We start from the raw sequence: 16,448 nt of genomic DNA on the forward strand, positions 1-16,448 counted from the left end.
TGGTCAGATGTCAGCAGGGGGCGGGGCTTGCATGTAGTGTTTGAACTGAGCGCGGGGCTCTGGAGCGGTTCCGATAAAGAAACAGCAGCAGTAATAATACAGATTATAAACCCGGTTTTCAACAAAAATGGAGGACTAGCGGAAGTTCTGCGGGGTTTACAGCTTACAGGAGATTCAGGCACGGAGTTACGGTAAGCGGGGATTATGTATTTGTTGTGTTTGGGTGAGAAATATCAGTGTTTGTTTTGCTAAAGCTAATGCTAACTGCTGCTAACCGAGCACAGCTAACTACCAGCACTGAATCCCTATTACATTAGCCTAGCCTAGCATATCCTAGTCTAGTCTAGTCTAGCTAAGCTAACTAAAAGACTGGCTGGTTATTTTGGGTTTATTAGGGTGATGCACACTAATGCACTAAAATAATTGTAGCTATGCTGTTCGTTTTCTGTTTTTAGAAAAAAATGTATATCCTTACTGTAATTGAATTAGTTTACCTGAATATATAAATTTACAAAGAATACTTATAATAACAAAGAATTAGGGATGCATGATGATGTCAGAATTCTATTGGTAGCTCATACTTATAGATACAGTACCAGTCTGTATTTACAAAAGTATGAAAATGTTTGGACACCCCTGATAATTTTATGATTTTCCTTTATAAATCACTGGTTGTTCAGATCAGCATTTTTACTTAATTGTATCATATAGCAGACGGACACAGTAGAATCTCCTTTTGCAGAAATAACAGCCTCTAAATGCTCCCTTTAGCTCCCAATGAGAGTCTAGCTTCTGGTTGAAGGTATTTTAGATCATTCCTCTTTACAAAACATCTCCAGTTCAGTCAGGTTTGATGGTTTCTGAGCATGAACAGCCCGCTTTAAATCACACCACAGATTGTCAATAATATTCAGGAAGTAAATTTACTCACAAACACAGATGGGTAAAAACGTGGTGACTTTAATACGAAGGGTCCAACTCATTTCTCAGTCTTTAATTAGACACACTCACAAAACCACACACACACACACACACACACATTCACCTCACATTACTCACACACACCCACACACACACAAATAAACCCCTGCACTGTAAGAACACACGTTAAATCAGAAGAGTTGGGTCCAGAATAGTACGTTAGGTCTGAGTTTTAGCATGTTGTTCTTTTTTTCCCCACCCACAGATCCTGACCACCATGCCCATCCGGGCGTACTGTACCATTTGCTCGGATTTCTTTGACCACTCAAAGGATGTGGCTGCGATTTACTGTGGCCACACCTTCCACTATGCGTGGTACGTAACCAGCATCCTCACATAAGAAGAAATAAACTAACTTGTTATTTATTATTATATTGAATACATACAATATATAATATAGTATTTAAAATATCGTCTTTATTCAATTAAAGTCTGCTTCAGTGGTTCCAGTCTGCTCCCACTAAAACCTGCCCGCAGTGCAGGAAACAGGTGAGTGACCTTCAATGTGTTCAGTATGGAGCTTTATTCATTTTTTTTATCTTTGCCAGTTAAGAGGAGCGCAGTCATTTATTGGGATTGTCATATTGATCACTTCTAATCAGATTTATCTGTGATGCCACTTCTGCTTTAGGTCAGCTCGAGACACATCATCAATAAGCTGTTTTTTGATATCGCGCCAGAAGATGAAGGATCTGCGGCCGATCCAGAAAGCTTACAGGTGATCAATCTGTTATTCACCTCTTATATGTTCATAACTCTTTTAAAAAAGAGGGAAATGTTCAGATTGAGTGGATATCTTATTTGGGAAATGCTTTTTCCTAATAATGAATAAAAAGGCATGATGCACAGTATTTTATATATTTATATGATCAGTGTTATGTAGTAGAATTTGTAATTTGGGTTTAATGAACACTCTTTGTCTTTCAGAACGAGCTGGACAGAATGAAAGCAGCTTTTTCTGAAAAGGGTAAGACCAAAACCAGTTTGTTGGGAAAATTGCCTGTTGTGAGAGTTAGATATATATTTTTTATGTTGTTATTTAATTATGCAGGTTAAAATAAACACTGTCAAAATTAAATAGCTTTCAATGGTCTGGGTTCAGTCAGTGGCCTCTGCAGTTAATATAAATGGCACTAATAATGACATACAGCTAAAGTTTTACCATGAATCTCACCAGTGAACGTTGGTTCTGAGTTATGTTTATTTGGTTGCATTTGAGCGACTGTGTCAACCAGTCCGTGGTGGTTCGTAAAGGATATGTGTACAGTTACATCCACTCCTCACAAATCTATTAGAAAGCCTCCCTAGAGAGTGGAAACAGTTACTTTAGCAAGCAGGATAAACTTTCTAATAGTTTTCAAATACCCTTCTTTACAAGAGAAACGATAAATTACTAGAAGTTCAGAAACGTTTGTCTTAATAGTGTAAGTGTGTGTGTGTTTCAGAGAGAGGCTGGCGGGAGAAACAGAAAGCGGCTGATAATCTGAGGGAGACGATCGAGAAACAGAGAGCCGACCTGGAAAGAGTGAGGAGAGAGATAGGAGAGAAAGAAATGCTCTGTACTACTCTTCGAGTAAGTCTGTGTCTGTCTGTGTGTGTTTTTCAACAACATGGATATGCATGCAGTGGTTCTAATTCCATCCTTTTACCCATACAGAAGCAGATGCAGTATCTGGAGAGCCAGCACAGGGAAAGCGAGGCGGCTAAAGAGGAGGCCAAACGACTCCGAGTCAAAATGAAAACCTATGAGAGGTAAATAACTGTTTAAGACTGTGTGTCCTGAGAATATGATTACCCACTATACTGTGGTTAAAATCTTATCAGAATACAATTAAATACGTCTGTAGTAGCAGTGTGCCATATTGTATCATACGCAATAATATCGCCAACATTTTTAAATATCGTGAACGATATATTATACCCTGAATTATTGTGCCATTTCACCCACCCTTAGTTACTGATTTTAGCCAAAAAAAAAAAATACACACTGTTCTCATTTCCCATTATATATCTACTAGAGACTAGGGGTGTGACGAGACACTAATATCACGAGACGAGACACGATACTGGGGTCACGAGAACGAGACGAGACGAGATTTAAAAATATAATTTTTTTTTAAGAAAATGTCAAAAAATGAAAAATGGCTTGAAAACTAGAGTTTTATTTGACAATCATATAACGCAAACTTAACAGACTGGTTTCTCTCACACATTGATTCTATAAGAAATAGAAATAAGAATACGAATAAAAAATAAAACTAAAACTTTTCTAGGACTTATATAGTGCAAACAATAAGTGCAAACCATAACCAGTCATATTAAGACTATGGTTTGTGTTTTTTTTTCTCCTAAATGTCCTAAAAATCCGTTTATTGTTTCCACTGGAAAGCCAAAATGCAGCCAGACATACAACTTAAAAAGTGGGTATGCAGCCTATGCGCCAAATGAAAGCCCCAAATAAATTTTCTCTCAGGAGAAACAGCCAATCAGCTTGCTGGTTTTGCGGAGGGCGGTGGGGTAGTAATGACCAAGCGTATCTCCTCCCCTCCCCTCCCCCCGGGGGCGCTGATACTACGTGTGTTGCCAGATCCCGCTTAAAAAGTCCACACTAACCTATTTTTTTCCCGTGAGACAGGTTAAAGCTTGACGAGAAATATCGTCACTATTAATCTCGCCCCACACCCCAACTAGAGACATCTATGGAGATATTTGGAGTGCATTATTAGTATCATGACATTCTGGATCATGGATCAATGACTTCTGTTACAAATGTGATTGTGCCATATCATATATAAATACATAATATATATATATATAAAATTCAGGGTTTTGTTCTATCGCCAAGACTGTCATTATTGCGAAAATACCATGAAATCTATTGTTCAAGCTAAAATGATTATGATGTATTGTTCTTCTCTGTTCTGCAGTCTGAATGCAGTCCTGCAGGGCCAGCGGGCGGAGGTGGAGGCCATGATTTCAGACATGGGCATCGGCCAGTCAGCTGTGGAACAACTGTCCATTTACTGCGTCTCTCTGAAAAAGTAAAGCACCACTTTTTATCTTCTGTTTAGACTGTGAGTCTTGAAAGCTACTGTGATGCACTCTGTCCAGTCCTATGGATCATTTTTGTAACAATATAGAGGATTTACCTTGGATGTTATTAAGTTTTTTTTTACTATTAAACAAAAACAGGTCTATACCTAGTCATTGTCAGACTCAGCAATCAATTTTGCTCACTAATGGCTCACTTTTGGTCTTATTAGATGTTTAGTTTGTCCACATTATCATTGTTTTATGGTTTACATACAGATTTACTTCCATTTACACCTAGAAATATGTTTTAGATTGAGTTCATTGTTTTGCTTCAGAACCATCTTCTCCTACTTTTTATGCTGTACTTTGACTTCAATAAGAAGAGGAGCTGAATAATAGCTGAATATGATTTTTTTTTTTCTGACTGTCTGCATTTCTCTCTCTCTTTCAGAGAATATGACAATCTAAAAGGAAGCCTCAGATCCTCCAATGACATGTGTGAGAAGCTGAAAAGGGAACTGTTCTCCTCGAATAATAAGGTACATTCCAGAACTGCTGAGTTACAGCCAGGATCTTCACACGGTTTAACTGCACAATATATCGTTTAAGCATCATTTTTACTTTTAACCAAATTTTTAAGACAAAAGGAAAATCTCCTTTGTTTTTCCAAGACATATTAATCGAAGGCAGATTATACACACACAGTATAAATTAATTTTCTCCAGTTTTTCATAGATATAGTTTAATATTAATGTTATGAAATGTTGATCATTTACTTTTATACTCAGAAATTGGATTAAAATGATTATCTAGTTAAACTGTGGTTTATAGGCAGATATGAATGTTCAGCCAGACTACAACTGAAGTAAATTACAGAAATATACAACATTAATTATTAATCAACCCACATATTGAACAGCTTCTATAGATCTACATCTTTAAGTAAATACTTACGTGCTTAGGACTTTGTTTGGTTTAATGCTTATTGTCTGTTTATTTGTGTGTGTGTGTGTGTGTGTGTTCGGGTGTGTGTGCAGTTGCAGAAAGCGACATTTGAGATGAACAGAGCAAAGGAGGACATGAAGGCCCTGCAAAAGGATCTCACTAATGCAGACAAAGAAATCACAGTAAGAAAATATATGTTTAGTTATTTTACTAAGCATTTAAGTCGAATGTATCATATGCAAAAACATCATATCTCCAAAACTGTATTTTTACAGGACAAGAAATTTGGTGTGTAAATAGATCTTTTTTTATATATATATATATATATATATATTTCATTACATTTCTATTGATTAAAAAAAAAACTGCCAGAGTCGCCAGGTTTATTAATGACTGTGATTGATTACTTTCTGGCATTATAGAGTAAAGGGGAACACTGTAGAGAAGAGAGATTTTCTGTAATACGTTATTTTTTTAAATATATGTAATGTTTCTGTAAATATCTGATTTTTATTTTAGGTAGTTTTGTATCATATGGATTATTTTATTATGAAATGGTCCCTTAAACTCCCCCACTTTTGATTATTTATATTTCAGAAATAGTACAGTAATCATTAGTGTGTGCTTTATGTAGGCAGAGGTATTGAACAATGTGTCCACTAGAGGGCAATAAAGCAATAAATAAAGTAATAAAGGTATAATGAGGTGCTTATTACTAAAGATAAGAAATAAAAGACTCAGAAATGTTAATGGTGTAAATATGTGCATCCTACGGAGCAATATAAAATAAAGGTGAAGTTTTCTTATAATTCAATATACAATATTTACAGCATACAGGTGTTTCAGTTTTCTGTATGTTTTTTATATTGTTCATATTAATATTGTAATTATTTCCAAAGAATATAAACAAATACGGACCAAATAAATGCACACTAAAGACAGAAGACTGAAACATTTATTATAAATGAGCTTTAAGCTGATGAACATTTCAGACAGCAGTTCTTTTTTCAAGCATTTTGCAATTAAAAAGCAGGTTACATTTAAAACTACATTCTTCTACATGTAATTAAAAAAGGCAATTAAAATAAATAGCAAATAAATGCATTGCTTGATGTTTCTGCAGAGTCTGAAGAAGAAGGTGGAGATCCTGCAGAAGACCCTGAGCACGCCCACCCGCACCAACGAGGCCATCAGCCGACTCGTGTTTGAAAGGTCAGATTTCAGCTCTGTTGCTGATGTTCTTTCAGACTTCATTAATGTAGCATTTATAAAATTTGCAGTAATAAATTAAAAAGTGCTTCAGGCACCGAGAGGTCCAGCGATCTAAAGCGCTGCCACTATGATCGAGAGATTGCTGGTTCAAATCCCCGTCATGCAGCTTGCTATCAGCTGCCGGAGAACTGAGGGAGCACAATTGGCCTTGCTCTCTCTGGGTGGGTACAGTAGATGGCGCTTTTCCCCTTCATCACTCCTCACTAGGGTGATGTGGATCAGCACAAGGCTGCGTCTGTGAGCTGATGTATCAGAACCGAGAAATATGGGAGAAAATTAGAAATAAAAAAAAAAAGAAATAAAAAGGTTCATACAAAAATAAAATGCAGATAAAACCAATAACTTTAAAAACACGAATAATGTATATTTGCGTTTTTGATCTGATCTATATATAATATTAGAATATTAGAATATTATATTAATATATTGTATAATAATAACAATAAGAATATATATAATAATAATTACTAGAAAAGTGTTTTGCCAGATGGACTGCAGGATGGTTGTATAGAGAAAGTGGTTGCTACTTCCAAGCTGTTGCTATGTGGTTGCTGCGGTGTTCCAGGTGGTTGTTATTGTACCCCAGCTGGTTGCTATGGTTTACATAAGTGGATGATAGATGGATGCTACAGTGTGACAAAATGAATCTCATTTCAGACAGCTGACACAATGTTGCATTGTGGTTGCTAGGGTGTTGCTAAACAGTTGCTGTGAAATCCCATGTGGTTGCCGAGGTGTCGCCAAGTGGTTGCTATTGGCACCCTTGTTGGTTCTTGGAATTACTGATCGATTTTCTCTCGTTTGTGTGTGTGTGTGTGTTAGTCCTGCTCCTCTTGAGCTGAAGCCCCCGCACCTGCACCAGCCTGCAGACGGTCAGGACATTGACCTTAACGTGACCTTTGACATCAGCACACCTGAGCAGGTGGAGAAAAAGCCTGTTACAGTTCCTGCAAAGAAGATGCGTCTGGATCCGGCACAGTGAGTGTTTCCCTTTTTACCTAAATTTATAAATAAGATAAATAAGTAAGATTGTAGATATTCATCAGTTTTTCATGTTTTCCTTCACAGATCTTCATCCAAACAGAGTGAAAACATTTTTACGAGTAAGGTATGTAGGGATGCTACAGGGAGGAGATTTCAATTTACGAATATAGAGGTAGAGGTTTGATTTCAGAACAGTAGTTATAGGTGTGTGTGCTCTTTCAGAACTCTCATACTAAAGAAGAGGAGGATTCCATGTTTCGCAACTCGTTGCTGTTTAGGAAGAAGATGTTTGGCAGCATGCTCGACCCACACAGCAAACCTGGCTCTGTAAGATACACACACACACACACACACACACACACACACACTATTGTTACTACTGTACAGTATTTTTGATAGTTATTCTATAATTAACTCTATATAGCATTATAATAAACCCAAATAAACAGTCAGTGATCAGTGAGAGTATTTATTCTAATGTTATTAGAGTTAATTACAGGTAAACACTCTCACTAAACACTGACATTATATAACATTAGAATAAACCCATATAAACCCATAGTCAGTGGTCAGTCAGTCTACCTGTAATTAATGCTATTTACACGAATCTGTTGATTTTATTTTAAAAATGTTTTATATTGAAATTATTCTTCTAGGTGAGAACAGGCTACGACGGGCTCGGAGGAAGAACCAAATTTATTCAGCCTGTATCCTTTTAATATGTGTTTTTGATTGACAGTTTAGCAATACTGTAGTCATAGGGAAGCTATATATTTAACACATTTGCTTTGGATCACATTTTTTGTTTGTGCTGAACTGTTAATTTGTTGGTTTGTAATATTGGTTTGTCAGAAAATACAGAAATTGCACTGGAAAGTTGTGTGTGAATCTGTTCTTCTACCTTTGTTTTCCTGCATTGGCCAATAAAGGAAAACAGACATAAAAAAATTGAATCAGGAGAAGCCCTCAGACTGATATCAACCCTTGAATAGACCACTGAAGTTGTGTGTCATTCCGTAGTCCTCGCACGGCTTCCGGGTCTAAGCGCCTTTTCCCTATGAGTTTTCAAAAACCTGCCTCTTTTCCTTTTCTGTGGTAAATAAATCTGTTCAGACCCCTGTACATTTTATTCTGTGTACATTTTACTCCTGAACATCACTGGATCCTCTGAATTACACAATCGTTTAAGAGTCGTAATGAGAAAAATGCTAACTTTAAGCTAATGCTACAGCGGAGCTGCAGAGATCAGCAGGGGACTATTTTTGGCGCAACACCTTCGAACTCTGGCTGTAACTATACAGCGCATTAAACACAGCTGAGCTAACTAATGAACTAACTACCCTTACTGAGGAGAGCTGAGAGTTTCACAGCATAAAATCACTAAAACAGGTGAGTGATACTCCAGAACCAGCTGTAACACGTTTTAACATTTACCCTCTTTACTATGCAGTGAAATAAATAGGTGTTTCTGGTTGGTTGTTGCTTCAGTGAGGGCAGGTAGTTAGTTGATTAGTTGATTAGTTAGTTGTTAGTTGATTATTTGGGTCAGGTGTTGTAATTAGTATAAACTAATGACTGTAGTTAAATACTAAACCTGCAGTGAAGCGCTGCTGAACTGAGAGACACTTTCTCTTATTACCTGCCTTTTAAAGCTCTAACACAGACTACACTGCTTAACATCACACTGCTCAACATTACTGAAAGAGTTTTCACCTGTTTAAATGCTTTAATGATCCTCTGTGAAGTAGCATATTAATCCAAAACGTGATCTGACCGGAGTTCGCTGTTGTTATGCAGAATCCAGTCTCGTGTCATTTCCAGACACTGTGCTGTGACGTCAGTTAAGCATTAGCTTAACGTTTTCTAATTACTCCCCTTAAACGTTCTCGTAATTCAGATGATCCAGTGATATTTAGGAGGTAAATGTACACAGAATAAAACGTACAGGGGTCTGAACAGATTTATTTAAGACAGAATGTGACAGAGGCCAGTTTTTGAAAAGCCCATTCAAATTCCCTATTTACTCGTACCGCTTAGACACAAAACCCCAAATATGGGCGTGAACAACATGGAGCCAACTACAAAATGACGACACGACTTCAGTGGTCTATAGGGATTCGGGGCCCCGCCCACTGCAGAACCAGGGAGGGAGCATCACAATGCTGTTAGCCGATCAGACGCGATGAATATTCATGAATTCATACTTCTGCATCGAACCTATGACAGGACCCTTGACCTCTCTGAAATTGTAGGTACGCATCACACGGCATGGACTTTCATTTCTGTGCCTTGGGTTCCCACCCACACATTCCAGATAAACTGCAAAGAGTTGCAGAGCCGCTGATATCCGAATTTGTTTGAAGAATTTGTTGTTCCTGATACATTCTGTTGTCCTTCTGTATAGCATTTCAATCCCTTCCTTATAGTTCCTATAAGAACTGTTTTTTTTTTTTTTTTTTTTTTGTCTATGAACTATTATAAATGAATGACATTAGCTTTCCTTGACTCCACTGTGCTTTAGTCCCCCCTGGCTGAGATCAGACCCCTCATCATGAAGGCCAAGAGGAAGAAGGTGTCGAGACCAGCTCCCAACAAACTGTCCGTTAACCTGCCCACACTGGACGGCTTCCTGGAGTGAAGCTCCCAAACCCCAGCTGGAGCTCACTGTGACTCTTAAGGGAGCTTGGGTTGGTTATTAGGGCTGTGCAATACAAAAGGGCGGAGTTCTAGTATTGTAAGTACAGCTGTAGTATGCAAAAGTTTGGGCAATTCTGGCCAAATCACATGCTTTACATTTTGCTAATGTTTCAGGTGTAAATAAGTTAATGCATAATCTACTGTGAGCAAACTTCTTAACACTTCTGAAGCACAAGCCCTGTTCATTTGCTTACTACATTATAAACTAGTTTCCCTGATGCGGATTAAGCATAGATTTGGACTACACGGCATTTATTACAGTAATTCAGTTGAAACTGTGAAACTCTTATATTATATAGATGTACTACACACCGAGTGATCTATTTTAAGCCTTTATTTATTTTATTGTTGATGATTATGGCTTACAGTCAATTAAAAAAAATCAGTGTCTCAGAAAATTTGAATATTATGAGACTAATTCTTTTTTTTTTTTTTTTTTTTTTTTTTGGCAGTGTACCAAGTCCTGCTGGAAAATGAAATCCGCATCTCCATAAAAGTTGTCAGCAGAGGGAAGCATGAAGTGCTGTAAGATTTTGTGGGAAAACAAAACTGCACTGACTTTAGACTTGATAATAAAACACAGTGGATCAACACCAGAAGATGACATGTCTCTCCAAACCATCACTGATTGGTGGAAACCTCAAGCAGTTTGGACTGTGTGTCTCTCCACTCTTCCTCCAGACTCTGCTCCCTTGATTTACAAATAAAATGTAAAATTTACTGATGATCAGTGATGGTTTGTTTGGAGAGACATGTCATCTGCTGGTGTTGATCCACTGTGTTTTATTATCAAGTCTAAAGTCAGTGCAGTTTTGTTTTCCCACAAAATCTTACAGCACTTCATGCTTCCTTCTGCTGACAACTTTTATGGAGATGCGGATTTCATTTTCCAGCAGTATTTGGAACACTGCCAACACTGCCAAAAGTAACAATTGGTCTTATATAATATTCTGATTTCTTAAAACACTGATTTTTGGGTTGGGATTACAATAGATCACTCTGTGTGTAATACATCTATTTAATATACGAGTTTCACATTATGAACTGAATTACTGAAACAATTTGCTTTCAATAGAAAAATCCCCATTCACAGTGCTGTGTAGTCCAAGACTTGGATTAATCTCCCCACAGTGTCGAAAATGTGCAGAAACGTTTTGTTAGAAACTCAGTAAAACATGTCATTTGCATTCAATTTTTTGCTTCATATTGCATTTTGACACCTCAAAATATCGTTAAATGTATCTCAATTTTTGCCATTTTCACCCAATAATTCATAAAATATAAACAAGTTAACAAATTCTTTACACTTTACTGCATAAGTACTATTTGTTTATTTGCTTGAATAAAATCTACATTGTGTCATATGTAGACTTTACAACACAATTTATATTGTATACAATATGTTTAATTCAGCAAATTAATAGACATTGTGCATAAAAAAGGTGCAGAAACTTAGTGTAGAGGATTTGTCGACTTGCTGTTCATTGCAATTGACACATGAAATTAACCACCTTGCTATCAGAGAAAAACCTTGTATCTGAATAGTTTTTTGTCATTTTTCAAGTAAATGTTATCGAGATTTTTATAGACATTTCTCAACATTTTTGTATGAATGGATTGATAGAAATGCTTAAAAATGACTAAAATTAATATTTGTGGTAACACTTTAAAATAATGCTCCCTTATAAAGAGTTTATTTCTAGTTATTAATTTGGTTTGTAAATACTTAAAAAATAATAATACACAGATACAACACAACTAGAAAGGGCAATATTATTTTGCTATTCTTTTGTTAATAAGTTTATTCATTTATCTAGCCAGATTTATTAATTATCCAGTAATAAGAATGTGATCAATACTAACATCTAAAATGACTAAACTGATTTTTTTAAAATATTATATTATTAGATATATTAATGATGGCTGATGGAAAAGATAAAGTAAGATCAGCATCCAGAAAGATAAATTAGGTATAAATTAATTTATAAAAATGTTTCCCTGTCTATTTAAATATATGTAATTTATTAACTGCTTATTAATGTTTTAAAAGTATTTATGAACTGTTTATAACCCCTTTAATGAAGGAGCCTTATTTTAAAGTGGTACCATATTTATTTCTTTTTTAATTTCTTCAAAATTTTTGTGTGATAGCAACAGTATGTTAATGCATTTATGCATCAAATTCATTAGCTGAGCAACAATATCTGAAAAAATATATTTGAGCTGTGATTGGTCTAGAAACTCTTTTGCATATTACAGCTTCTATTATACCACTATTAATATCACAGTGATGGATGATGATCTACTGCATGAGCTGCACTTCCTCTGACTGGCTCTTTTTAGGACAATTTGACCATACACAGAGTAAAAAGATGCTATTAGGATTTAAATGTAGAGAAATTAACTTTTCTCCGATTCCGATTTCCGATTACAACAGAATAATTCAACACATTTGCCTTTACTGAGTTACAGAAACACATTCCCATTGGCTCTTTACTAAATGCTGACCTGTTTTTTTTGTGTTTTTTTTTTGTTTGTTTGTTTTATAACATACATTGACCATCTTATTTTATTGTAAATATCAAAACATCACCTGTTTACATCACAGTACATTTCAATTTAGCTGAATCGTGTCAGATCCGCTGTGAAAACCGTTTTTAAACAGACGGATTTTCTATTTATTTTTGTTGTTTTTTTTTTTATTAAAGTGCAGAATTTTGTTGTGTGATATGTTTGTGTTGTTTCGTTCGATGTACGTGTGATTTATTTTTTTTGTCTTATAGTTCGAATTGTTTCTGATTATAGTTTTAAGATGTAATAAAATGTAGTTTCTTTATATTTCAGTTTTTTTGTTTGCTCGTTTGTTTTTATCTGCCTTCATCAGATTACTTAAATGAATAGTTTAGTCAGAATTACATTTAACGTATTTTTAACGTATCAGATTTTAAGGCGCATTACGCTACACTAGTAAGGAACAGGGGTGTCGCCATGTTTTCCTTTCTAATTCAGCAGGTCTCGTCTGTGGTTAAGTAAAGTTAAGTACAGCTAAGCTATATAAACAAAACTGTAATTCTTTAAAAAATTATTTCAAAGACAAACAAGCCCTGGATGTTAATCTACACAGATTTCTCTCCTGAAAACTGTTCATTTGGGTGAGTAAAGCTCTTTTGTTTATTTATAGTAATCTTAGATTTCTACGTTTCCACTAAGGCTGGGTGCAGCAGCATTAGCATTAGCTGCTTATAGTAAATGCCACCTGACAGTGCTTCACTGAGGAACCCTGAGTGTTTTGGTGAGCCAGGGCGATATTAGCGGTTTGTCCAAAGTAGCTTGTTTTAATACAGTAAACGTGCAGGCTACAGTCTGATATACTGATTTCTGAACTGCGAAAGAGCTAGCGCTTAGCAAGGTTAGCGGCTAATGCTAATAACGCTTCAGTCTTGGTGCTGGAGAAACTTCACTGATACTCCTGTATAACTCTGTACTTCAGCGGAGTGGCTTTACTACTCTTTAATACCTTACTGGTAGAATTAATTCATAACAAGGCACACCGATGTTTTATGGAAAATGACATAAATATGGCAATTTGTCTCCATATTTAGTCTTGTTAGGTGTTTGATGTTTGCTTTACTAGTTTTACTTTGGCAAAATGTCTTCATTCAATGTTTAAGCATGACAACAGACATTACAACAGTTAGTATGGTGTTAGCATAGACCAAAATCAAATACATTCATACTTGTGTAGCTTCTAACATTTAGATTATTATCCATGTTAGCTAACATTTTCAAGTACAGTATTAATTTAGTTTGTAGTTTTCTGTTATAGATTCATAATCTTGATCTTTAAAATCATCTAAAATCTCTAAAATGGCAACTTTACATGAGAAAAAATATGTTTTTCATTGAATATCAATGTAAGAATATATATGCAGTATAAATATATGCATATATATATATATATATATATATATATATATATATATATATATATATATATATATATATATATATATATATATATATATATACACAATACTGTATATCCAAAAGTAACAATGCCCAAAATTTAACTGCACTTCACTGCTCTGTCCACTAGAGGAAGCTCTAAGCCTGTGTTAGTGAGTATAATACTGGACTGGAAATGCCAGCACTTCATCCACTGTTTCCTGCCTCCCACCTCTCAGTGTGTGTAATACTTCAGCTATTTATTATTACTTATCAGCAGCCTGTTCAAAAACAGCAATACCCTCCCTGCCCTTCATACTGTTATATCAGGAAAGTCCGAAAGCGTGAAATCTCAGGAAATCTCTGCAGGTATGAGTGGATTTCTCCTCAGAATGATTCCCCGTTTCCGGCTGAGCAGTGCTCAAAATCATACCTTCACATCAGCCTGCTGTCATCATCATTAAACTACAGGATGTTCAGCAGTATTGGGCTTTCCATCCAACCTGAATAAAATATCGTAAAATCATTTTTATGCCCTATATTAACCTTTAATATGCAATGCTGTGTGTATATCGTTAAATAAAACAGCTAATATGTCACCAGGCACTGTAAAAATTACGAAGTGATTTATAAAAAAAAAAAAAATAAGCTAATCACATGTGTTGACATGTAAAAAGTTAACAACACAAAATTCTAGATAAACAGCCCCAAATACATATGTGTGCCATGCACAACACTGCTGTAGACAATAAATTGCCCAATGTTCAGACCAATTCAGCAGGTTGTGCAGCAGAAGCTCTTGGACTCGATGGGTTTCCCTTGTTTCCCTTATTCTTCCGTTATGTTCTTCTGCTGAGTGGAGTAGACCGAATAGTGCTGCAATAGCTGAAGGCAGTCATCAAGATAAGAGGCTGCTCAAGAGGACTGAACGACATCTCACAAAGAGAACTGCCAATCCTCCATTCATTCTCAAACCCAGTGCTGATCCTGGATCAGATGCTGCATTGATTCCTTGCGGTCAGGTGTGGATGTGTGGATATGGACCTGATCCTAGAGGATTAAATTTGGGCTAATGTGTTTCTGACAGCGTTATTACAGATCTCTAAAGATGCTTCACGGTGTAATAGGCACCACACTGTGCTGTGGCAGAATATTGCTCTATCCCACCTTATTACTTCATGATAACCCATCATCATCTCCACAATACACACGGCAGATGTGTGCACTTGTATTGTAGTTGTCTTTTTTTTTAGAGAGAGATTACTGCATCGAGAGCTTTCTTCTTGACAGGTCAGAGTAATTTTCTTGAGATTTCCTGAAGGTTATAGCAACTCTAGAATCCGGTTGGGCACCTCCAGCCTGGATACAAGGTGAGACAAACATTTAGCCATGAAGGTATACAGCAGGGGTCGGCAACAGGTGGCCCTCGAGCCAGATGTGGCCCATGAGGTTGTTTGAACTATAATGAACGATAATGAAAAAAATAAATAAATTGCTTCTATGGCAAGCTTTTGTTTACATACCTCCCCTTTCTCTCTGTTGCGGTCGGTGTGACTTTAGTTTCCACCTGTTCTAATTTCTCTGCTCCTTCTTAGGCTCCCTATCTTCTAATAGGGCATTTTTTTCACAGCCGTGTCCCAATTCCTTAGCCAGAGCAGCAGTAGTGTATTCGACTGTGACCCTGACGACATGGGTTTGATATTGCGTGAGGAGCGGTGTGTTTATTCATTTATTTTTTCCTTTTATCTTGGGTTTACCTGCTTTAAGATCAACTGTTCTGCAATTGGGTTCAACAACCCTCTGGGCTGGAGAGCTACTAGTCTGTAGCACTCCATCCCATTACACTTCATTTTCCAAAAATGCATTATTTATATCATAATCTGACTCAGCAGAATCACAGGAAGCTGTAGCAGTAAAGTAAAGGAGCAGGAGGTACAGTATTCAGTCTTTGCACTCCCACCAGCAGCTGGAAGGCCAGAAAACTGGTGATTAGCGCAGTAGCTCAGGCTAATGCCACTTCCTGTGGGGAACAGATCCCAGGCCCCAGCATCTGGCTCTGGTTGGAGTGTGTGTACGTGTGTGTTTCTGCTCCGTGGCCGTGTTTAAAAGCAGATCCTCCAGTGTTTACTCTCAGAGCGCTGGGAAAGGGCACCACGCTGAGCCGGAGCCGGAGGAGCATGTGAACCAGCAGAGGAAGAGGAGGAAGATGAAGACCCGAGGGATCCGGACTCGTCTTCCAGAAGCTACATCATATTTTAGTGATTTACAAACCAGCTTTTAAAAAGAGGCCAATCAGAACCAAGACTGACATGTACAGCACTGGTCAAAAGTTTAGACACCCCTTAAAGGTACACAGTAAAATCTATAGTGTTAAAATCACAGTGTAAACATTTTTTGACTTCCTGGGTGTTATCCTAACAACTCTCAGTGTTACAATTCACATAAAGTTAAAAATATATACATTTATATACATAAAGTTAATTATTTTCCACATTAAGTTAATTATTTTCCACATAAAGTTAATTATTTTACACATTTCGGTGTATTCTGTCTCACAAGCTCCGCCCCCCAATTTTGCCACACTCAAAATT

At 36.6% G+C, this 16,448-nt stretch overlaps 1 protein-coding gene across 1 annotated transcript; it reads left to right on the top strand.

Annotated features, from left to right (window-relative positions):
• The first annotated feature begins 34 nt into the window (after positions 1–34).
• Positions 35–10,359, top strand: LOC103042100 (TRAF-interacting protein). The gene is made up of 16 exons (XM_022682591.2): positions 35–191; positions 1,187–1,296; positions 1,413–1,470; positions 1,613–1,699; positions 1,909–1,948; positions 2,427–2,554; positions 2,639–2,733; positions 3,909–4,022; positions 4,466–4,553; positions 5,052–5,141; positions 6,083–6,171; positions 7,054–7,209; positions 7,300–7,339; positions 7,438–7,542; positions 7,872–7,922; positions 9,737–10,359. The coding sequence occupies exons 2-16, from the start codon at positions 1,199–1,201 to the stop codon at positions 9,851–9,853; spliced, it is 1,356 nt and encodes a 451-aa protein (XP_022538312.2). The 5' UTR covers positions 35–191; positions 1,187–1,198; the 3' UTR covers positions 9,854–10,359.
• Positions 10,360–16,448: the final 6,089 nt, after the last annotated feature.

Source organism: Astyanax mexicanus, chromosome 24 (genome assembly GCF_023375975.1).
Source record: "Astyanax mexicanus isolate ESR-SI-001 chromosome 24, AstMex3_surface, whole genome shotgun sequence".
NCBI lineage: Eukaryota > Metazoa > Chordata > Actinopteri > Characiformes > Acestrorhamphidae > Astyanax > Astyanax mexicanus.

Bases quoted from the DNA above. Each gene is read 5' to 3' on its own strand.
- LOC103042100 (XM_022682591.2), top strand. From the start codon at position 1,199: ATGCCCATCCGGGCGTACTGTACCATTTGCTCGGATTTCTTTGACCAC. The intron at 1,700-1,908 runs GTGATCAATCTG...TTTGTCTTTCAG, and splicing joins CCGATCCAGAAAGCTTACAG to AACGAGCTGGACAGAATGAA. The intron at 5,142-6,082 runs GTAAGAAAATAT...ATGTTTCTGCAG, and splicing joins ATGCAGACAAAGAAATCACA to AGTCTGAAGAAGAAGGTGGA.